The sequence below is a fragment of the Cornus florida genome, unplaced genomic scaffold (genome assembly GCF_030987335.1).
Source record: "Cornus florida cultivar Cherokee Brave unplaced genomic scaffold, ASM3098733v1 CherokeeBrave_3.0.0_Hap2_Chr11, whole genome shotgun sequence".
Classification (NCBI taxonomy): Eukaryota; Viridiplantae; Streptophyta; class Magnoliopsida; order Cornales; family Cornaceae; genus Cornus; species Cornus florida.
Window position 1 is genome coordinate 127,319,760 of NW_026775581.1, and position 23,432 is coordinate 127,343,191.

At 34.9% G+C, this 23,432-nt stretch overlaps 3 protein-coding genes across 4 annotated transcripts; 2 read left to right on the forward strand and 1 right to left on the reverse strand.

Annotated features, from left to right (window-relative positions):
• Positions 1-2,015: 2,015 nt before the first annotated feature.
• LOC132284772 (dol-P-Man:Man(7)GlcNAc(2)-PP-Dol alpha-1,6-mannosyltransferase-like) lies at positions 2,016-10,709 on the forward strand. Of its 2 annotated transcripts, XM_059786900.1 has the most exons (6): positions 2,016-3,341; positions 5,761-5,828; positions 7,245-7,344; positions 9,114-9,179; positions 10,027-10,120; positions 10,228-10,709. In XM_059786900.1, the coding sequence occupies exons 1-6, from the start codon at positions 3,175-3,177 to the stop codon at positions 10,306-10,308; spliced, it is 576 nt and encodes a 191-aa protein (XP_059642883.1). In that variant the 5' UTR covers positions 2,016-3,174; the 3' UTR covers positions 10,309-10,709. The 2 variants fall into 2 exon arrangements, with proteins under 2 accessions (XP_059642883.1, XP_059642884.1); XM_059786901.1 differs by lacking the exons at positions 2,016-3,341; positions 5,761-5,828 and adding an exon at positions 5,839-5,987.
• Positions 4,385-4,636, reverse strand: LOC132285717 (protein RADIALIS-like 3). The gene has a single exon (XM_059787912.1). The coding sequence runs from the start codon at positions 4,634-4,636 to the stop codon at positions 4,385-4,387; it is 252 nt and encodes an 83-aa protein (XP_059643895.1).
• A 1,253-nt stretch (positions 10,710-11,962) lies between the features above and the next one.
• On the forward strand, positions 11,963-22,315 carry LOC132283105 (GTPase ERA-like, chloroplastic). Its single transcript, XM_059785001.1, has 9 exons — positions 11,963-12,465; positions 14,153-14,298; positions 17,152-17,292; positions 17,365-17,478; positions 17,736-17,861; positions 19,545-19,643; positions 19,774-19,875; positions 21,268-21,348; positions 21,578-22,315. The coding sequence occupies exons 1-9, from the start codon at positions 12,015-12,017 to the stop codon at positions 21,662-21,664; spliced, it is 1,347 nt and encodes a 448-aa protein (XP_059640984.1). The 5' UTR covers positions 11,963-12,014; the 3' UTR covers positions 21,665-22,315.
• The last annotated feature ends 1,117 nt before the right edge of the window (positions 22,316-23,432 follow it).

Sequence of the window (23,432 nt, forward strand, 5' to 3'; positions counted from 1 at the left end):
CAAACTATATACATATATATATTTCCAAGACCAGAATGAAAGAAAAAGTTTAGAGAAGAGTTAGTAGACATTATTTTTTTAAAAGTTTTATTCAATTGGATGATGCTGTAACTAAGCCCTCAAATATAGTAGAATATAATGTTAGTAATTTAGAGAGATTTCAAATTATGAATTTTTTTTTTTTATCTTTCTTTTATTCAAAATTTTAAGTAAAAATTGAAAGAAAAAAAAGAAAAAAAGAAAAAACTCAAAAGTCAGAACAACTCATTATATTATTTTGTAGCCGCTACAATTATTTTGTCATTATCTACCATCGTGTAGCGGGCCTAGCGGCTACATTTATGTTATGTTATGCATGTAATAGCTAATTTATATGTTGGAAATATTGTTTGAAATCTGTTAAAATTTTTTGAAATTGAAAGCCTATTCTTTCGTAACACCAACACTTGGTCAATCCAAGAATGGAATATTTAATTGTGTTTGAGTAATTCTATAAAATGATTTACCTTTTATTTATTTACTTTTATTATTGGTTTTATTTTACTTTTTTATGTCATGATTTCATCCATGTAATTGAACAAATCATTTGCATGTAAAAACTGTTATGTTTTCTTTGGTTTCTTACCATATACTTCCTCTACATGGTATGTAATTTTCTTGTGGTGGTGGAATCAAAACAATTTCCGAATAATAGGTGGTGGAATCAAAACAATATTTGATGAGATGATAAATGCATTTCTCTCAAACTAAATGACTTAAATGTCCATTATAATTAGATTCTTGTGAATTAAATAGAGGGCAGCGATGTCCTTTCACATTAAAAGCCGTTATATTTTTAGATTTTTAACTTGAATAAGTCAACTACAACAATTTCGTCTAAAAAAGATACTTTGGGGAATTTTTGTGTTCATGAAGTAAGTAAAAAAAAATAAAAAATCCATTTTTATTTCTATTTTGAAATGTTTAACTTTGGGGTATTTTCGTGTTCTCAAAGTAAGAAAAAAAAAATTCAGATTTGAAAAAGAAATTATGTTACTTTTTAATTGCCAATTTTAGTCCACTGAGGAAAAGATAAAAAATAGGACACTAAGAAAACATGGTAAATTATTATAATGGCTGGTAAAATCAAGTGTTTTTGAGTTGTTTAATTTTTCCATTTTCTATTCCAACACCATGGTGGATTTTTTCTGTCCTGTGTGGTTGTACTCAATTTTATTTTATTAATTATATAGCTAAAATATAATTTTATTGACTTTTTTTTTTTTTTTTTTTTTTTTTTTTCTTTGTTGCTTGACATACCTTGCTTAATGGAGAGAGAGAGAGAGAGAAAAGAGAAAAAAAATCTATTAAGGGATAATTTTTTAAAAAAAATTCTCTCAAATAATTACTTAAATGGACATCAGTTAAAACCACCTCTTAAAATAATAGAGGTGAGTTTTTTTACTAAAAATATTGATAAGAGAATTTTTCGCAACTATCTAATAATGGAGGATTTTTATTTTACAATTTGCCCAAAAATTTTACATCAAGTGATATGTCCTAAGTTAGAATCTTACTCCCACAAGAATTAGTACGCACACGTTACTAATTTGACATTTCATAAGCATGCATATGAGATACTCCAATTAATTTATTAATTTTTTTATTTAGATTTATTTTTCCAAATTCTAATGTCAAGTAATGATTATAATGATAGTATTATGAAAGATTAAGGATATGGAACTGTAAAAATTGAATTAATTTTATTTAAGTAGAGAGTAATGTCATAATATTAATGGTATCATAGTAATCAGCTCCACTTATATGTATAATATTAAAAATTAATAAAGAATAACTATATTAGAGGAATTAATAAATAAATAAATTATTAGTGGATTAAGAGATTTCCTATTTTATCCTATGCTTTTTTACTTCCAAACCAAGATACCATTAAAGTAACTTTTTACTTTACTTTCCTAAAATTATAGACTAACCGCCTTCGATTCCCTCTCTCTTATCCATCTGCGCTTAATCTGTCTCCTCTCTGCCAAATTAGTAGTAACCGCCTTCAATTCCCTCTCTCTCGCTTCTCCATCTGCGCCTAATCTGTCTCCTCTCTGCGAAATTAGTAGTAACCGCCTTCAATTCCCTAACCCTCTCTCCTCCATCTGCGCCTGACTCCTTTTTATTCGCTTGCTGAGCATGACTTCTTTGTCACAAATAGAAAGTCGAATCCATCGCATCAAATGGAAGGGACGAATCATTTACTTATTCATTCATTGAGCACTGGCCTGATCCAGTTCCAAAAAACCAACCCTAAAAGAGAAGGTATAGTTGGCTGTACTCATTCTTACCTCTTAGTGATCACTCATCAACCCCAAGCAGGAAAGGCCTTCTTTGTACGGCGAATCGCCAATAGAATTCAAATCTGACTGTGGTCCATACTTCGCATCCAAGGGGCACTCCTGCCCATAGAGCATCATCTTTCTCCCCCATCTGCGCCTGATCTCTCTCCTCCATCTCCGGCCCTCTTCTCTGCTATGGCCGCCACCACAAAAAAGCTCTATGTATGGGTTAACGGCTATGGTAATAACGGAGGTGATGATGGTAAGTATCTGCCTTGCATCAACGTCGAATTCAACTTCCGTGTGGAGCAGACTTATCAAAGCAGAACCAGAGGCCTCATCACCCGACACGGTATCGGAGAGATCTCATCACGACGTCCATACAAGTACTTCACCTATGATTTGCTCTACACAATGATCCATGGCATGAAAATCCCCTTCCCTTTAGAGAAGATGCTCTGTGAGCCAACTGAGTTGGAGAACACCAACGACCTAATCCTGCATGTTTTGGACGTGGCTAGTTGCACGGTCAATAGATTTTGCAACTCCGGTCAGAAGCTATTCAGATTGGACATATACATTGTTAATAGACTGATTTTACCCCATGCTGAATTTGAAGCAATAAACCTTGCAAAGGAGCAGGTAGAACGTTGGTTTCAACTTCATCAGAAGGTTAATCAGATGATACTGTCCAAATCATTTTCGGACTTTGGTTTGATCCACGGGGAAATAGGAAGAATAGTGAGGGAAACAGCTCATGATCAAGATTTGGAATTGTCATTGTTGGAACTAGCTATGAGGGAATACTTTCAGGAGACAGTAGAGCCTGTGAGATTTGAAGGTGATACTGATGATCATGGTGAGGAGGAGGAGGAAGTACACTGTGTTATATGTAAGGATGAAATCCTCGTTGGGTCTCGAGTCATTCGGATGGCATGCTCTCGTATCTACCATGTCCAGTGCATCGCAGAGTGGCTGCCATTGTGTCGCTTCAAGTCGTCAATCAACAAGTCTGAGGTATCTTAGTAGTTAGTGGTAGCATATATGGATTTCAGTATTTGTAATTAAACACAAGAACAGGGTGCTCTGTACATTCATAATTGTGAATTACTGACTTCAATGTAAAAGAATTAGTATAGTTTTGGTCAATATGGTTACGAGATTATGGATTGGATTCATTGTTTAATTTGCTCTCTTCAAATGGGCTTTTGGATCGTTTCTTTTTTCTGGGTTGCATATGTATGGAATAGAAAGTGGTTCACTGTATTGCCATGGTTTAAAGTGTTTAATACGTTAACTATGTTGGAAGTTATATATCTCACAAACTAACTTATCAACAACAAAAAAAATCACACCTTTGTTTTTATTTAATTTGAATCAATTGTGCGTGGATATGAATTTGGCACATTAATCCAAATTAAATCCACATTTCAATGCAACTTTAGGATCCCATAATTGGATTGTTAGAGAATGTTAGTGACATCCTTGATTGGATTTTATATAACGTAGCTAGCTAGTAGCTAGCTAATCCGATTTCTGATTAAATTGACTTATGGAATGCTCCACCTATAGAACTCAGAATTTCCTAGTATGAGAGTCATCTTAAGAATCTCACTCAACATACATTATCTCAGACAAAAGGTGCTTTCAATTTTTAATATGCCAAATCTTTTCTTAAGAGGAAAAATGTACGGATCTTTTCTGCTAGGGATCATTTATGATCTTTAGAGGAGCTTCACACACATTTCAGCTTGAACTGTTACAATATTAATGGAACAATTAAATTCTGCAAACATGAAATTTTTAATCTTCTGAAAAGTGGTTCATTCTACTGCTATATATCGATCAGCCCTCATCAGAACTATCATAAAAAATGTTCCACTCGCAAAAGAATACCATAGATTAATCACACATGCAGGGTATGGGGGTACATGAGTATGAGCCTCACACAAGATATAGACTATTATCCATTTTGGTTAATTGCCAAAACTTTCCTACCAGTTAAAACTTAAAGGAGGCATTAGCAGGTTAACTCTGCTCTTCATTACTGATACTGTCTCTTACTTGTTACGCACATTGCTCTTGTAATTAGGAAGGGGGACTTTGCCTGACTCAATGCATTTGATGTCGCTTAGAAGCATCTCATATTGCATCGTTACTTCCTCCACACTTTTTCCACCAACGGCCTTGGCTATGTTGTGCCACCGGTCAGGGGTATCCTTATCATATATTGCAAGAGCGTTCTCAAACAATTTATTCTGCTTGGCTGTCCAATTTGAGTTGGGAAAGCCGGAAGGATGACTGGATGCCATTTTATAGCAGATTTATTAGAGCGAGTTTAGATGAGGAAAATGGTGGGAGCAAATTAAGAATTATAATGTCGATTATTTGCCGACAAATGAAAGGAAGTGAATGGAAAAGCCAACAGAAAGAGGTGTGGAAGGCTAGCTTTACTGAGTTTGAGCAAATGTAGAAGACTCTGGTGAAGGGATAATGAGTGAAGATATGTCCGTTTTAACAATTTCAATTCCAAGATTCGTTCATACTTATGGTAGGAGGGAACCTTAAGTTATTTAGGAATATTTAATCTTCTATTAGACACACATGATGCTGATGTATTGATTCAACAGTTTAACACACAAATCCGTATTCATTGCATGTCATTTCTAACATGGATATGTCACCTAGTGGTGAAGTGCTCATGTAAAACATTTATTACTCAACTTCACAAAGACCTCATTGTCGGTCTTAGCACCTTTGGCTTGAAGCCTTGAATTAATCACTCCTAATTAGTCTTGTCATCTATCTTCCACATGACTATCATCCGAGCTGCCCTTAAACAGTAATCAGATGCTGATGGGTGAGGTGGGGTTGGGGTTGGCCTCAGGTCCTGATAGCTTGAAGGACCATCCATCTCAGTCAAGTTTCTCTCTTCTTGTTCCAGATTGGTGCCACATTTAACTTTTCACAAATTTTTTCCTTTTTCCCTTTTTAGTTCTATCCTTGTCTTGGTACACAGTTTCAGTATTTGTCTATTGGTTTTGCTGAGTTATGGATATTATGTTGACTTCCAGCTTTCTTTATCATTGAGTATGGTCTTAAAACCATCTTGTATTATTAGAATCTATAACAAATCTTGTAATGAAGAATCCAGGAGATTTCACCAAATTTTTTTGTATCTGGATTTGATACTTTTTGAATGGATATGGCTTTCATCTAGAAGTGTTTATGTAACGCTTTTGCTGGCTTGCTTGGATGAAAATTTAGAAAGTTAAATATGTATTGTAATTTTCAATGTAATTGTAGCTTCTTGATGTTCAATTATCCCAAATATTATGTCCTTTCATTTTTCAAGAAATCTGGTATTGGATTTTGCAGTTTCTCTATTTTGACTTGTAGAAAACTTTTATTAATTTCTGATTTCAACTTTTCACAGTTACAAAATAGGAAAAAGAGATTCTGGAACTCGCTTTATATTGCTCTGCTGGGAATGCTCATTGTCAGGTTGGATGAGTATGCACATTCCGTCATTAGAAATTTGAATTACTTCATCTATCGATGCTTATTGTTCATTTTGTAGTCTAGTGTGCACCGTTATAATGTTTATGGCATCATATGAGAACTATCCTAGTGGTTATGCACTAAAAGATTTGCATCGGATGGGTGAGCTCTCTCTCTCTCTCTCACACACACACACAAGCATCTTATAAGCCATTGTGTTCATTGCCACGAAGTAGACATTCTCTGTGTATTAAATGCTGATGTGTGTTTTTTGTCCTTTCCGAAGACCTGCTTGCTTAAGTGCACCTTTAATAACTATGCATTCGACCATGGAATTACATTTGAAGGCATGATACATACTTAGAAGAAGATCCTTCTATTGCACGATCTCCTTTGTTATCATAGCTTGAATGATGTACAAATGTGCAATTAAGGAATTAGTAGTAGATGAAAAATAATTTACAAATAATGAATTGCAATAGATGGAGAGAGGAAAGATTAAGATAAAAATAAATAAACCAAGGGGTTGGCCTAGTTGGAAAAGACTTGGGCCCTGGTGCCTCATGAAACATCAGGTCTCAGGATCGATTCGTGTTAGCTGCAAACAATTCCTTGGAGGGGGGGTGTGTGAGTACCAACTAGGGGGAAAAAAAAAAGGTTAAGATAAAAAGGTAATGGTATTCTCCCACTAGTGCTACTTCTAAGGTTTGCAAAGCTGACTACTCTGATTGAAACCAAATACAACTTTATATGTGTGTTGCTAGGTTTGAGCAAGCAAAAACAATTGAAAGGTTATTGGTATTTTAAAATCATGTGGTTATAAGGAGCTTTATATGTAAAATCTGTATAACATTGTCTCCAAGTAAAGCTTTAATAAGATAACTAAATGAACCTTAAAACATACTTAGTGAGACAAGTTGAAAGGTTTAATATATCCAGAGGTGAACTACTCAAAAGAAAGGGTCCTGCTAACTTGTTTCTCTCTCTCTCTCTCTCTCTCTATATATATATATATATATTTATATTGTTTATTCTTTCTGATACGTAAAGAAGATAATCGGAGCCGTCTAACAAACCATAATATTTGTCACCTAAAAATAGAAAGTATTGTGGAAGTTGGTGCGAGTCTTGGAGTAATATTTTACAGACTATTATACAACAAATATATTGTAAAGCAATTGACGTGCTTTACCATTCAGTATGTAGGTAAAAGAAGCCGAGACAGTGTACATTCATCTAACTATTTGTCAATCTTGAATAGTTTTTTGAATCATCTACATTTTCAATATTAGCCAACTATTCAGATACAGAAATCATTTTTGTGTTTAAGTTGTTAGTTTGCATTTGCATTCAATTCTGGTTGTGTGTGTGTATTTGAATTGCATTATTCAGTGAAAATTGATATGATTGTTCTGGCAGGCTATGCCACAAACAATTCAAATGAACAGTGGGTCCACATAGACTCCTTCTCAGCGATGAATGGAATTTCTCTCGATTGTGAAAATGATTTCCCATGGAGGTATACTTGATTCGACTTATTTGTATCATCTCTTAAATTCCATGACAGTCTTTATCTATTTCAGTGACTGGTTTCTTAGGACAGTTTTATCTATAGCAAAATAGTGGATCGTCCCTTGGGTGTAAGTACCAAGTCGTAAATAGTCATGGTGATATATTTATTTATCTTGGACGTTATACACGATTTGTTGGAAAAACTGATAGATTTTTTTTTTTTTTTTTTTTTGATAAGTAGAAAAACTGATAGATTTTACAGTTTATGTTGTAACATTTCCTCTGCAGGTGGAGTTGTTGGCTTGTTTTTGCATTCCCTTTGTCCCTAGATTTACTTGGGAGTTGTATGTTGTGTTTTGATCTTTGAAGTGTGCTCTGAGGAAAGACTGTTACTTGTAACTTTTAGAGTCGTATATTATTTAGATTTGATGGCTGATTAAGTTGGTTTTACTTTTATAGGGTAAATGGTTTTGGTATCTCCTTCACAAAATGGAGTTCCTAGTCATGTGAAAAAATAGATGCCATTGGTTGTTATGTGCACTGCTCTTAGTACTATATCCCATGAGATAATTGAGCATGTCATGAGTAAAATGATTTTTACTCGTGCACAAAATTTGAAACCAACTACTGATATATTCTGTAAAAGTATTGGAATGGGGCTCAATATAATTATGACAAGCTGTGTATGGTTGATATATTTAAAAAACACCCTTCTCTTGGCATATTAAGTAAGAATTCTTTCAATTGAAGAGAATTTTTGTCCCCTCCTTCCTTCCTTTCACTTTATTCTTCAAATTGGGTTTGCTTCGCATGCTTTAGGTTGCAGCAGTTGTCATAATGTTCCTTTCGGAACACTTAACTGTCATCACTCACTCAAAGTAATCATTCCTTAAGAACTGGTCAAAAGCTACCTTGCATTGCTGTTGGTACGAGCATTGGTATTTGACACGATGATTTAGCAACCTATAAAGTGAGACTTTTAAGGACACTACATTTTATGGAACTTTGTAGAACTCACCTATACTAAACATTTTAGATGCTGATATAAGGTTTGAGCACCAACCTACGATTGCAACAGTTTAGTATTATTTACCTGGAAAGTTTTTGTTAGTACCCAGTCAATATTCTATGCAGGAACGTAATCACTGTTGTGGAATGTCAATATAGAATTTGTTGTATCAATCTCAAGCACTGTACATCATTATTTTACTCATTTCAAGTATTTGACGCTTTTTAATAGCAATCAACTATTTTGCCTATGGCGGTAAGGATGTAGGAAAGCAGGTGACTGTCAATGTGCGTTGTTACTAATCAACTGAAATGCATTTTTTTTCAAGGTCAGATAAGGTATATTCATCACTGTCACTCTTAACTAACGGAAAATAGAAATTCTCTAATTTTGGATGGGAACTAAAAGGCTTCGATTGTAATTTTTTTTCAATGTCAGATAAGAAATGAGGCTGACCAAAACTTACATATGTTTTTCTTATGTCTTTTTTCTCCTCTCTTTCTCCTCATATGTTTTTCTTTTCTAAAAATTAAAAACAAAAAAGAAAAAAGTGTAGTCTCTTCACCAGCCGCATCTTTAAGGAATCATTGTGAGGGCCAGGTTACATCCCTGTGACAGCTTATTGTGATCCGTCTTTTCATCAACCATCAATTCAACAGCTGCCAGAATGTAGCACATTAATAACGAAGGAATTCAACAGTTTCAAATTCTTTTATGATCTGCAGTGCTTGTTTTTCAGTTCATGGTTATACTGTTTTGTAATGCAGGTATTCTAAAGAAGAAGATATACATCTAGACGAATTTTGCCAAAGGAATTTCACCTATCTTCTGAAGTGAGTTTGTCATCATTCTATTTTATCTTTTTGTCTTAAAAATGTGTGCCAGAACATGATGCGTAAACAGGTGTGATTTATGGAAAAAAATTTAGCTACGGCCATCTCAGGTATTTATTTTTTAAGATGTCGTCCCAACTCTGTAGTACACTGATGCAATTAGAGTGTAGCAAATAATATCCCTGTACATGAAAAAGGAAGGTATGTGTGGGCAAAAATGTTCAATTGTACTACAAAGATTCCATTTTTCTACATGGGTATTCCCCCTCCCTGTCAGCACACTAGAGTGTGCAAATGGAAACAGTGAGAGGAGAGTAGGCTGAATGCACATGACAAGGAGAGCAGGGCTATGTTAGTGAATAAGGTGCATGTAAGAAAAGGGTCACATATGGATGATCTTGTAAGGGGTCGTTCAATACTTGGTGTATTGGAAAAAGTTTTAATTGTTGTATTGAAAGACGAGTTCAAGTTCAAAACTGGACAATTTCTGCAAAATAATGTCTAAGGTTAGGTTTATTTCCGGTGCAACCCTTCCAGCTCCATACATAGGCGGAACCAACACTAGTAATGGACCTTCATTTGTTCTCTCTCTCTCTCTTTCTCTCGATTGGTTGTTCAGTGGATTGGAGGTGCCAAAGTATAACAGAGATGGATTATTGTTGCAAACGCATATTTGCAATTCTAGACTAATAAAAATTTACTGACTTGAGATCGATTACCTTTTCCTTTTATTTTTTTACATACTAGTCTGAAATGTATCAGCAAATCTTGAATCTCTAATCTCATTTTTTTTTTCTTTCTTCTTTTGAATTGATTCCCAATATATATATTTTTCTTTGTATGATAGTGAGTACCCCAAAATGAATGGATTCAAGTGTTTATTTACTATAAACGAGTTCTCCAGAGCTCGTTTTCACAATGGCTTTCCACCCATTTTGCTGGTAAGTGGTCTTGCTTTGTCTCAAAAATGTTATTTGCATAATACAGTTACTGCAAAACATTTGTCTATTCCTTTACTGCAAAACATTTGTCTATTCATTTACTGCAGCTCAGAGAGCCCAAAGTATTTGTTCATGAAAATATTGCAAACACGGATGTTATGCATAGAAGTTGGCCAGGATGCTCTTGATTTATTGAGGATGGTATATAGTGTAAGAAATTGAAATGATCAATGAATTAGTATACAAATGATCAAAATTCCGACTCCCCAAAGTGCAGCACATCCTTCAATGGATATTGGCCCTAATTCTTATAGAAACTATATTTTTGTGAGAAATTTTCCCGTTTTGAGGTGTAAACATCAGGGTCCATCATATATGAGATTGACAACCCTTTTGAGCTTCATTGGTGTTAAATTATTGCATGAAAACATGTCAATAACTTGGTATATTTGGCTTGGGGTTTTGGGGTGGGTTACATTAAACTTGAAATGTCTCTGACAGATTGTAGTTGGAAGGTGTCTTGTCCCCATATGTCAAAGGTCTTTGTAATTTTTAAGAAAATGGTCACATAGAATTTTTTCTTTTCTCTCTATTTACAGTTTTACCGCTGTGAATGGTTATAATGAGTATGAGTTCCTGAGTCCATTACATAAATTACATGCCCTTTAGGCTCTTACACCTTCGCGCGCGCGCACATGAATGTATTTTATTCTACTAAGAGAGTTCGTTTGATTTGCTAAAAAAAAAATAGATTATTCCTCGCGCATGCTGTGCTAAATTTGCACCTGAATTTACCTAAATGTGCCTTGCACTTTCTCATTAATCTAGTTTTGGTCCCTCTTTAATCGTACCAGGCTCTGTTCATTGGGCCGAGTATATAGCTTGTTTTGTAACTATACACTTCTAACTTCCAAAAAATATTTATAAATGAAACAACCTATATTTACGCGGTTGCAAGTAAGCGGTGCAGTTGACAAAAAAGAGAGTTCTGTGATTCTATACATACAGATTCAAATGCTAACGTAACAAATATAAATAGCTGAATTAGACAGATGATTGACTTTGACAACAGTTTTTTGGGTTTTAGAAAATTAAAAACAGAAAACTCATACTTGATTCAGTTTTCTGAAAATTATTTTCTGAATTTTTTAGAACTGTTTTTTGAATTACAAACCAAATAGGCCTAAGATTTCCTGCAAGAAAACGCAGTATAGTTCTGGCATGTGACCAACTAGCAAGTTACTGTCCAATTCTCTAATTAATTAAGACATTTTAATTCAAACAGTAATTCATGTGAATTAAGCTCCCTCAACTAAATTTTCTCCTAACTAATTATTACAGCTTTCGGATTTGTTTCATATGGCAGAAAAACTGATCCGAGTCATGGTGTATTGGTTTTACTGCAAAGGAAAATAGTAAACAGTCCGATTCAAAAGGCGTATCAACATTTTTGTACAAAATAATTCTAAATGTGAGATACGTATCTAAAATTAATTTAAGGAATTAATATTATTTAAGTAGAGGGTGATGGCATAATATTATTAATGGTATCATGATACTTAGCTCCACTCACATATATAATATTAAAAATTAAAAAATAAATAACTTTATAAGAGAAATATTTAATTGTATTTGAGTAAATCTATAAAATGATTTACTTTTTAAAATGTATTTTATAATTTACAAATTCTTTTAAACTCTTTAATATTAAAAATCTTTCAATATTCTTGTAATGGACTCAATTTGAACTTGTTAAAAAAAAATATAGAAATTGAACTTGGACAACTGCTTGCGGCACGAGTTGAATAATCAAATTTAAATCAAAATCCAAGAAGATAAAATCCGTATAGTGAGAAAGTTAAGAGTGGCGCCCCAAAATCCAAAAGTGGGAACCATGGAGCTGGCTCTTCAGTACATATCCGGAACACTTCCGAGAGACGGCAATTCTCTTATCCACTCTCCTCACTCTCATTTCAACAACATCACCGTCCACAAGTCTCTTCTTCTCCGTCAATTCACAAGAAATCAGTATGCATCCCGGGAATCTCAGTTTCAATTTCAGGCTTCTCTTGGCAGTACCAGTACCGGTACCAGCATTCATGAGGATCGGAAAAGGAACTGCAACAGAAAGCTTTCGTACGATGATAATGGTGGAATCGACCTATCCTCAGAAGAAGAGGATGCTTTGGGCCTAGCTGCAGATAGGACGGCGAGGTCGTCGGAGGACTACTCCTCATTTTCAACATTCCTCTCATTGAGCGAGAAGCCGGACCGGAACACGGCCATGCTCGACGACTATGAGATGGAGGAACTCGACTTTCTCCCCGACCCTAATCATCACAGTGGTTTGTTTTCTTTCCTCCTCGTTTTACATCTCACGCGCGCGTGTATATATATATATATATATATATTAGAGAACTTGTGGCATAAACTTCTCATTGTTTGGTTGTGGGTGATTGGGGATGTTCTTAGTAATAGTGGCATACTTCCATAGTGCGATGGATGGTAGTATTCCTTCAGGATTGATGGAAGAAATACACATAGGCTCAACGTGGAAGGGTGAAATGTGAAATAAATGAAATACTCAGATGATTTGATGGTTACATCATGCACATTACGTGGATGATGAATTAGAACAGGTTTTATCATGAAAAGATTGGGTTACTGAGTTAGAAAGAACATGCATAATGAGAGTTAAATCCTTTAATGTTTGATGTAGAACTTTAATTGGAAACCTTAACCTGTGCTTTTGGCTATATCTATGAGGGGGAAAATCTGAAAGAACCTTCTCTATTAAGGTTTCAGTAACATGAGTTTTCCCAAGACCCACAAACCAGCAATAGAGGTAGAAAACTTAGCACGAGCCTCTAGCTTGACGTAGTTTCACCTCTTCCTTGACTGAAGGTTGAGAGTGGGTGTGTGTTTTCCTACCAAAAAGAAAGAGACAGAACACTTGCTGTCAAATTCCCCACACCTAATAAGGACTAGATGTTCTTTATACTCCTCAATATTCACTAGTGACTACATAGAGGCTATTTTCTTCAAGAACTGCCCTAGCTGTTCTGCCCGACTATCCTATAAGACTTTAGAAAGCCCCCACTTCCCTCCCTTTTAGCTACAATGATCATGATGCCATTTACAACTTTACTGTGGAAATCCCCAAGGTTTTTTTCCACAGAGAGATAGGGGGTACACCATCAGCTCATTGGCTCTTGAAACCAATACCAGAGCCAACATGATCAGCCATCTTTATGAATTGATCTAGCAGCCTTGAAAACTTCCCTAGAGATCTGTTTGCAATTGCTTACCATGAACAACCTAATATTAAAAAGATTTCCGATAAATCACCATTTGAATTTCCATCAAAGGATTTGATCTTGTCTAGTTTAATATAGTGTTACTATTAATAATCTTAAATTCATTTACCCATAGAATAAGAACAAGGAGGAGATTCTTATGTTCCATATCTGTATAATTTTTTTGCATTGGGATTACTAAAGCTGGCATTCTTACCTTGTCAAAAGGAAATTGTTGCCATACTTAAGAAGGGCATTACTCTGTGGATTCTCTCAAACTAATCTTTGTAAGAATCTAGGAGAGGAATACACACAAAATTAGAATAGAACTTAATTTTTTTTGACATTTATAGCCTTGGAAAAATGGAATATATTCTTGTGGGAAGGGGTATCTGTATATCTTATATTTTTGCTGGTACTGGTTTTTATAAACTTGTATTTTAAATTGCCTCAGTGCAGAAAAGTTTTGATCTGATGCTTGTATTTCTTACGTTCTGCATAATATTGCTTAGCTGTTGTGTGCTCATTTTTGAAACCATAAGCTATATTCAAGGGCTAAAAATAACTGCAGGAAAATAGAAAGAGGAGGGAAAAAAAGAAGTGAAATGAGATCCCTACTTAACAAGGCAGTAAAATTAAGATGGGGCAGCATTCTTTCCCATCTTGTTGTCGATGAGTTTTGCTATAACTTCTCTATATATCTTAAGTAACCTTTAATTTCTTGTGGCAAATGTAGGATATGTGGCTGTACTTGGGAAGCCAAATGTTGGAAAGAGTACACTATCAAACCAAATGATAGGACAAAAGCTCTCAATTGTTACAGATAAACCTCAAACTACGAGGCATCGAATCCTTGGTATATGTTCTGGCCCAGAGTATCAGGTTTGAAAATTTCTATGTTTGATGTGATCATGCCTGATTTTACTTATATTGCACATACTTAATTCTCTTTGGTAGAAAAACTAAGCAGTAACATCTGAAGCAACCATTAAGGTAGACTCAATTGGTCGGGAACCACTCAGATCACCCTTGTGGACCTACAGGGGGAATGAGGGACATCAAATGATCAACTATTTTGCCTTGGAATCTTGGAAAATGAGCAATTGGATCAATGAAGCCATATTTGAGCAAAATTTGATGATGTTTTTTAAGCCAAGAGAGATTGTCATTAGGTTGGCAATGGAATACGTTGAAGCCAGTTGATCAGAGGGACGTGAAAGGTTCTGGAAAGAAAGGTTTATTGCTTGGAGCATATCACAATTGAATACGGGGAATGTGGTATGGACACTTCCTTTAATACTGGGATGTGCGTGAAAATGTGCTTAGACAGCCATTGGCCTTTGAAGGGTTGAAGATGATGGAAGGGTGGGCCTCGAATAATGTTATTGTAGAAACAGATTGGTAGAGCACCCAATTTGGGACAAGCATGGATAAAACTCGTACTAGCTCTTCTACCAAAATTGATATAGGACACTAAGGACAGCATTGTAGAAGCTTCTTTAGGGCAGATTATAATTGATTCTCTTGCGCTTCAGGCTATTGGGTTTTTGTTTTTTAGCATCTGTATATAATGTGAGAAATGGTTATTGTCTTGGTGTTCTAAGAAGGAAAGGCAAAGTTCTGTTTTTTATAGTGGGGTTTTGTACTGTATTCGGTAACTAGGGGCTGTTTTTAGGGTTTTAAGTTTGAATGGTGAAATGGGGAAACGGTAAATGCTCATCAAATAATAAATTTAACAAATTAGGGTCTTAATGGCTTTAAAGTGCAGAAAATTTAAGAGAATAAGTAGAGTAGAAGGATAGGCAAATCACACCTAGATTTTCTAGGCATCATACTTTGGGTTAGAATTGCATCACACAGTCCCTGAGTTTCTCTGAGCTGAGCCCAATTGAATTTAAAGCATTTTAAAGCTATATACAAACTCTCAAGTAATCTAACTCTTAACATGACATGAACTGCATATTCAGATACTGAACAGTTTGACCAGAAAAACCTCGTATAAAGTCTGCTTATAAAGACTCAACAGCATAACCTGACTTAAACTTTGACTTGCAGACCTCTACTATGGCTAATGTCCAGAAAAACTTATAATTTACTAAGTAATCCTAAATCTTATATGGTTGTACTCTTTTTATTATGTTAGTCTCATAAAAGAAAACCAAGGAAAGAAATAAAAAGAAATTTTGGTATCTGATAGATTTGGTACATGTTTCATGCTTTTGAACACATGTTCCACAACATAGACCAAGAGTATATTTTTGTTTTCTTGTGGCTGTCTTATTTTGGTTTGCAAGGAGTGAAACATTTGTGCTTCGTAAACCTTTAGGCAGGTTCACTTTTTCCCTGACTGTCTCACTATTTACAGCTTGACCCGTGTATTGAGTTTTGCTGTTTATGAAAGGCCCCTATAAGCACGGACATGGGATACGGATACGACACAATACAAACACAACAATATGACAATTTCTTAAAAAATTGGATATAGATATGACAAGGACATGACATATATATTATAGATGCAAATATGTATAAAAATCAATACATATATATATATAAGTGTCGATGGATAAATTTAAATAGTAATTTATTATGTAATATATATTGTTATTAACAATTCTTTATAAAATACTATGACCAACAAGATAGGAGTTGAGAGTTATGTTGCGTGGATAAAAATTTGGACTAAATTAGTCATGATATACATCTCAAATTCTCAACCATACTTCTTTTTTGAAGATGTTTTGAACTTTGCTTCACAATTATAATTTATACTATGATATTATTCTTGAAAAGTTACAGTTTAATGTGCAAAACTTGTTAAATATGTATTGTAAAGTATCTGAAAATTATCTGATACGTTATCAAATATCTGAGAAATATTGAATATGTTTTTTCTTTATAAGTAAGAAGTTATCAAAATATCTGAGAAGTATTGGATAAGTGATGAAGGACAAGTAGGAACCAGATAGAAATAAAGGGATGAGAAAATAGAAGAAGAGATAAACTAGAAGAAGGGGATGAAAAAACAGACAAAGGGGGCTGAGAGCAGAGTGAATAGATAGGCAGGATAGACGGAATGGATGAGAAAAGCAGGAACATAAATGGGAGAAGTAAAAGAACACAGAGAGAACTCAGATAAAGCAATAATCCAATAATGTTCCAAAACTGAGTTCTCAAATTACAAAGAAGCCTTTAAATAGGCAAATTATTAAGCAAATCCTAAAACGTAAAAATACCATAATTCAAACATTATTAAAAGTAACAATAAGCATAAAAACCCTAAATTACTAAAATCCCTAATGTTATTTCTCTTTCCCTCTTCTCCAAAAGTAATGTTGAAGCATGTGCAACTCATGTATTTGAATCATATCATGTTCCCCATCAATATGTTTTAGAAAGAAAAAATAAATTTATAATTATAGATACATTTAGAAAGTATCGAACACATATCCGTAAGTATGATACGAGTACGTCACTCTTTTAGAAATTAGAAGTATCACAGAAAGGCCCCCTGCTGCCTCTCAGAGGTTCTGACTGTATTTTTCCATATGACTTTAATTTATAATTTTTCCTCGTGCTGTATCCCACTGCATACGTGTCATTGCCATTTATGATTTGAATTTTATGTCCCAAACATTGTTTACTTCCACAATTTGTTTTTGTGTGGATTTCCATGCAAGAAATATCTCATCATGCTATTTAAAATAATTTGTCTTAGCTGTGATTTACTTGTAGATGATTCTTTATGACACACCTGGAGTTATTGAGAAGAAATTGCACAAATTGGATTCTATGATGATGAACAATGTCCGTAGCGCTGCCATTAATGCAGATTGTGTTTTGGTGGTTGTTGATGCGTGTAAGGATCCCCAAAAGGTGCTTCTTCATCTGGAAAAATTGTTCTTAAAACACTGTCTCCCTTTCCTAAATATATTTGTCTGCTTTTAGATTGATGAAGTGTTGGAAGAGGGTGCGGGAAACCTCAAAGATAAGGTACCGAAATTACTGGTTTTGAATAAGAGGGACCTGATCAAACCTGGTGAAATGGCAAAGAAACTTGAGGTTAGAACTTGTCAGTATCTTTTATTGTGTAGCCTGAATAGCTACACTTTTTTTTGTAGCTTGACGTATCATTGTTAATGTAACAAAAACAAAAAAAAAACAAAAAAAACTGGTATATGGTATGTTATGTTTATAATCTCTAATTTATAGGTCCCAAATACTGTTCTCGTCATAACAGAAATCCATGGTCACTCATCTCTGGTGGCATAAGGTGGGTACTTAAGTTGTATCCTAATTCGACATTGTATATCTTGCAGTGGTACGAGAAATTCACCGATGTTGATGAGGTCATACCAGTGAGTGCTAAATATGGTCATGGAGTGGATGATGTCAAGGACTGGATACTATCAAAACTTCCAGTTGGGCCAGCTTATTATCCAAAGGTATGTAACGAGTCCACTTTTGTTCTTGTTGTCTTCCTTCTCCTTGAAAGATGAAGACTGGTAATCTTTTAAAAGCATGTTTTTCTAATTATCATAATTCCAGTGTAACCATTTACCAACTGTTGGAAATTAACTACTTGAACCCTTTGGTTGTTTGTATTCCATGATGCAAGGCACATTGCCTCCTCAAAAGTACATGATGAAAACGAAAAGTAAAATAAAAATTGAAAACTCAAAAGAGGGATAGAAAAGGAAGGAAGCAATTTGAACTTGTAGCATAAGAACTATGTCAATTTCTATATTGGTTGTTCATGACTGAAAGAAGCACACTATGTTAGTCTTAAACTTCTTCCATCTGATGAATGTACAAAAATTTATAGATGTAGTCTTAAGTTTAGCTTCAAATTAGTGCCTGTGAGCCCTAAAAACAGATATGGTTAAGCATCTTTCATTTTACTCTTAAGACCGTGTGCCTTGAGAGGGGTTGAATGAGGTTGATAGCTGGCAGGATTTTTGGTGAAATTACTTGCATATATCTAAGATTAGTTGTTCAAATGCTGGCGTTGACAAGTCCTCGAATTAGTTTGATTAGATGTTACTTTGAAGCTAAATCAAGATAAAAAGTGAAATTGAAGTGGCTACATCTTGCTTTGTAAAGCTCATAGATGACCTAGATTATCCCTGGAATTTCTATTGGCTACTTCGATTTGTAATCGAGTCACCCTCAGTTTGAGTCAGTGTTGAGAAATAATATATGACAAAGGAGTAAAATTGTACTTTCAGATTGGTATAGTAATAATGTAAATGGAGTGTCTCTCAGGTTTTCCTCCTTCTGTTTCCTTTCTCTTATTCCAGGCAGGATAGATACTTGATATGACAGAAGAGCAGATATCCAATTAGGCAAACACATTTTGTCCCCTCCTCTATTTTTTCTTTCTTCTTGACCCTTTTTTTGTCGTCATAACGTAAAAGTTCTGAGTTTTTGGGAAAAGAAGGGTTCTGAGTTTTGTAACAATCTGGTAATGATAGATACTATACTCCAGCCTGAGTAAAAGTTCTGAGTTTTTCCTTTTTCTTCCTCTCTTGTATTAAGGTACCCAAGACACCTGATGGTTATATTAAGAAGTTTCACAGAGCACAAAGAGAAATGTTAAAAAAAACTGTGACCTGACATTTCTTTCCCCTATAATAAACAAGTTGTGCAGTATATACTTCATTGACAGTAGTATGTCTATTATTATAATTTTTTTTTTGAGAATTGTTTGAAATCATTATATATGGAGTTACTAGATTAAATAGGACATGCATGACAAGCCTTGCAGGGAATGGGTTGATCAAAATGCCTTCCACATTTTCTTCTAGTCCATTACAATTTTTTTGGGATAAATTTTGAGTACATAAAAATGCATCAAGGAATATGCTGTGAAAGATCTCAACGGTTGTACGTTTGGCAATGACTGAAGCTTTTACTTATGGGGTTTTGGCTTTAATTTTGATCACCTAGCCAATATCATTTAGAATAAATTAATTTCCCTACTTGTTTCTGACTATCCATGTCTCTCATCTTAAGATGAATATACTGTACATTTTCTTTTCTTTTTACTTTTTTTGACTTGACAATTTGATATATAAAAAACGTTTGTTGCATATTACAACTTACCATTGCTTTCCTTGTGTTCTCAGGATATTGCTAGTGAGCACCCAGAAAGATTTTTTGTAGCTGAAATTATCAGAGAAAAAATCTTTATGCAATACCGAGACGAAGTTCCTTATGCCTGTCAGGTATACCTAAATTTTTTAAACACCTAAAGCTTCTTATTATTATTTAAAATTTCACTTGGTGCTGTTTATAATTTTTCAGAAGTTTATATCTAACCAAGAAGTGTGGTTGATCAATCTTTGAATTGTACAGGTCAACGTTGTCAACTACAAAACTAGACCAACTGCAAAAGATTTTATTCAAGTTGAGATTATTGTTGAGAAAAACTCACAGAAGATCATCCTCATCGGAAAGGTAAGTTAAAGCTTTCTTCAATGGGATACTTTTTAATATGAATTAATAATTGGCTTCTTTGTGTGTTCTCATGAAATGGTGGGATTAGATTTTTTTTTTTTCCTAGTTGGTACTTACGCACACTACCTCCACTGAGGTTCGAACCCCTAACCTTCCTTTGGGAAGTAGGGGCCTTGTACCGCTAGGCCACAGGCCTGTTGGTGGGATTAGATTGTTGAGATGGGTGTCTTGGCTTTAACAAGAAGTTGAGCAGCTTAAGGAGAGGGGAGGACTGAGGAGGAGGTGTATTTCATGAAAGAGGAAGTTACCGAGAGTCAAAAGGTTCCTTACCAAGTATCTAGGATTTAGTCCTCTTGCACCAAGGCCAATTGTGCTTTATTAGGACTTCCACGGATGTGTGGTATTGGAAGTGGTTGGCCGCTCAGATATACTGCTGTCTGGAGCCAATCAATAGGCTTACAGAGCTGTCCATGGCAGGGCCTGTAAGGGAGCCGATGCAGGACTTGTAGGGTCAGCAATAGTGGAGTTACTCTGAAACTGCAAAGTAGTTTGTGCATCAACAATGATGTGGAAATCATCCTGGGGATAATGGAGAATTCTCCATCCTCTTAGGGAAGCTGGAGTGGCTAGATTCTTGTGTCAGGTGAGAGTTGCACTGCTTTCCCTGAAATCCATCTAATCAGTTACCAAATTAAGGTCATCAAATCTAATACACACACCCACTTGGCAGTTGTCTAGGAGCAAGGTACAGCCTCTTGAAGTAGAATACGTTTGAATTGGGCATTTGGGACACAATACTTTGGCCTGTGTCTCTAGGCAGGGAGACCGTATCTTTTTTTGTGACAAACCACATGGTAGGCTGTGATTGGTCACATGGTAGTGCAAGGAATGGGCTGTCTACAATAATTCTAGATATTCTGTTGGCCTATGCTTATTTTATCTGCATGGTAGCATGTAGTATTATTACTAGGCCTGTATGGAATCTATAAGACTACTATGCCTTGGGTTTTAAAAAAGAAAAACTCCAGACTTGAAACTTTGTGACTGCTTGAACTTCCAAATTTCTACGCTTTATGTTGTAAATCTCTTTCATTAGTGTCTACCTTTGTCATCGTTTGTTTTATATTTAGCTTTAGTTTCTATTGGAAATACAGTGTAATTCATCCTAATCCTTGAAAAGGTTTTACATTTGATCAGACATCGATGAGTCTTGTTTGAAATTATAGTGACATCCCAAAACACTTTCAAGATGCTTAACCTATTTATTGAATGATGTGACAGTGTTCAAAATATTGAAATGTTGAGAATCCTCCTATATTATTTGAAACTGGAATGGCAGGTTTGAAATTATATGTGTGTGTCTGTGATCATGTGTGTTCTGAATTTCTACAGGATGGGAAAGCTCTGAAACTACTGGCTACAGCTGCTCGGCTTGACATTGAAGATTTCTTGCAGAAGAAAGTTTTTTTGGAGGTACCAACAAATTTTAAGGTTTTTTTTTTTTTATCACTGAGCGGTTGTCACTAATATATTTAATTAAGAATTACTGGTATCCCAAGTTCCCAACTAAATAGTGCAGACCATACTGTCAGTGACAGTGATTTAAGCCTGCTGATTTCTTGCTGCCAATTGTTCCAAGTGGTCGGTTTTAATAGTTTTGAGTTGGAAATGACATGTTCAAGGCAACTCATTTATTGAACAGGTTGAAGTGAAGGTAAAAGAAAATTGGCGGCAAGATGAAGGACTTCTGAAGCATTATGGATATGGAGGGCCAATTCGAGCATTATAATGCTGTGTTTCCATTGCACTCGATACAAATTGCAGTGAAGATGATCGTGTAATTGGAAACTCATGATTTAGTGTGCATTAAGTGATTATGTGATGATGTTTCTTTTTTGGTAGTGTGATCAAGTTGGAAATTGCAGAAGCTTGTCATCGATCTTCTCAATAGCTGGAGTCAGGTACTGTAATATTCATTGTGAATCGCTCTTAGGCCATGGTGTTGGGTACCGCACAGTATTGTATTTTCTTTACTATTTTGGTGTTAGTTTTAGGTATCTTCTTTCCCTTTACCTTGGCATTACGTCAACGTGGATCACATCACTTTTTTATTTGGCAAAAATTTTTGGTCTTCGATTATTGAAAGTGAGGTCATTACCCCCTTTAGTTGGTAGGGCACTTAGTTCTCTAAGTGGGTGTACCCGTGTTCGAGTCCCTCTCCTAATTTGTAGGGAAAAAAAAAAATTACTGGCTTAGGTGGCTAATCTCTGATAGTTATGCTTGCATGGAGATGGAGCCATGGACTCGCATCAGTCTTTGTTATTCTACAACTGCTTCCCCGGCTTGTACTTCATGGACTAATTTATTCTTTTGTTAAAACGTAGTCAAGTTTATGGAACCAACCCTGCTTGCAATACGAGCATCATTTATGTTACTTCTATTTTTTATTTTTTTGGAGCATGTAGATTTCTTGAAGAAAAAATTAAGATGGTTTGTTGACTTCAATAGTATGTTCTTTAGGCTCTTTTGTTTTGAAGTAAAATATTTTTTAATATATATATATATATTTTTGATGTTTGACTGTCGTAAAATATGTACAAAGAAAAAAAAATATTAAAACCTAACAAAAATAAATTATCCATTAATTTTTGATAAATTATTTTATACACCCCACCTGATGGAATTCACTTAGACTTTTGCTGAACATAAAAAATAAAAAATAAAAAATAAAAAAAATTATTTTGTTTTATCTAAAATGAAAAAGAAAATTGCAGGAAGATAGATTACAGTAAAACAAACTAGTCCAAGTTTGTTAATTGAAGAGAAGATAATAAAATACGGGAAAAAGAGAGGTGATCACAATCTTTTATTGGGGATGCAATGTACTAAACTTGTTCCGGAAGAGAGAAGAGAGACAAGAAAGCTTAAAAACTTTATTGATTTGGTCAGAAGATATGATCCTCATTCATAGCCCCACTTATATTTTGTTTTAATTGTTGTACTTCTATCTAAATTACCCCACTTTTGAGGTGCCAGTTTTCATGGACCCTCAATGCTAGTTTTGTTTCTTTTCTCTTCCACTCTTTCCTCTTAAAGGGCAATCTCAATGCATAAGGATCGGAGTTTAGATATTTTCGTATGTCCGAAAACTATTTAGTCTATTTCCACTATAACCTTTGGTCACAATGGAACAAACCTTATGTGAAGCCCTAACTTTACTCTTTATAAGTGAACCAATAACCTGAAAGGAGAAAACTTTGGAAAATATTCACCTTTTTTCTTTTAGTAATACTACACAATCTTGAACCCTTTGGAACAACTCATCTTTTCTTATTGGTCTCAAAAGCCTCAACTTAAATATCACTAGCGGTGGGGCAGTGTTGGGCTTGTATCTTTGGGCCTTCTCTTGGGCTGGAAAGGGGACCACACACTGATTATGATAGATATATGTCAATTCCAGGCCCGTAAAGAGCATTGGATGCCAGAAATGGACGCTCGTTTTGTGTGAGGGTGCGAAATCTTTGTTCTTTATCCAATCACCCAAAAAGGGGTAAAAA

Excerpts from the sequence above, each read along its gene's own strand:
- LOC132284772 (XM_059786900.1), top strand. The coding sequence starts at position 3,175 with ATGATCATGGTGAGGAGGAGGAGGAAGTACACTGTGTTATATGTAAGG. Across the intron at positions 7,345-9,113 it reads GAAAATGATTTCCCATGGAG|GTATTCTAAAGAAGAAGATA; the intron begins GTATACTTGATT and ends TTTGTAATGCAG. Across the intron at positions 10,121-10,227 it reads GCTTTCCACCCATTTTGCTG|CTCAGAGAGCCCAAAGTATT; the intron begins GTAAGTGGTCTT and ends CATTTACTGCAG.
- LOC132285717 (XM_059787912.1), bottom strand. The coding sequence starts at position 4,636 with ATGGCATCCAGTCATCCTTCCGGCTTTCCCAACTCAAATTGGACAGCC.
- LOC132283105 (XM_059785001.1), top strand. The coding sequence starts at position 12,015 with ATGGAGCTGGCTCTTCAGTACATATCCGGAACACTTCCGAGAGACGGC. Across the intron at positions 12,466-14,152 it reads CGACCCTAATCATCACAGTG|GATATGTGGCTGTACTTGGG; the intron begins GTTTGTTTTCTT and ends TGGCAAATGTAG. Across the intron at positions 17,479-17,735 it reads AAATGGCAAAGAAACTTGAG|TGGTACGAGAAATTCACCGA; the intron begins GTTAGAACTTGT and ends TATATCTTGCAG.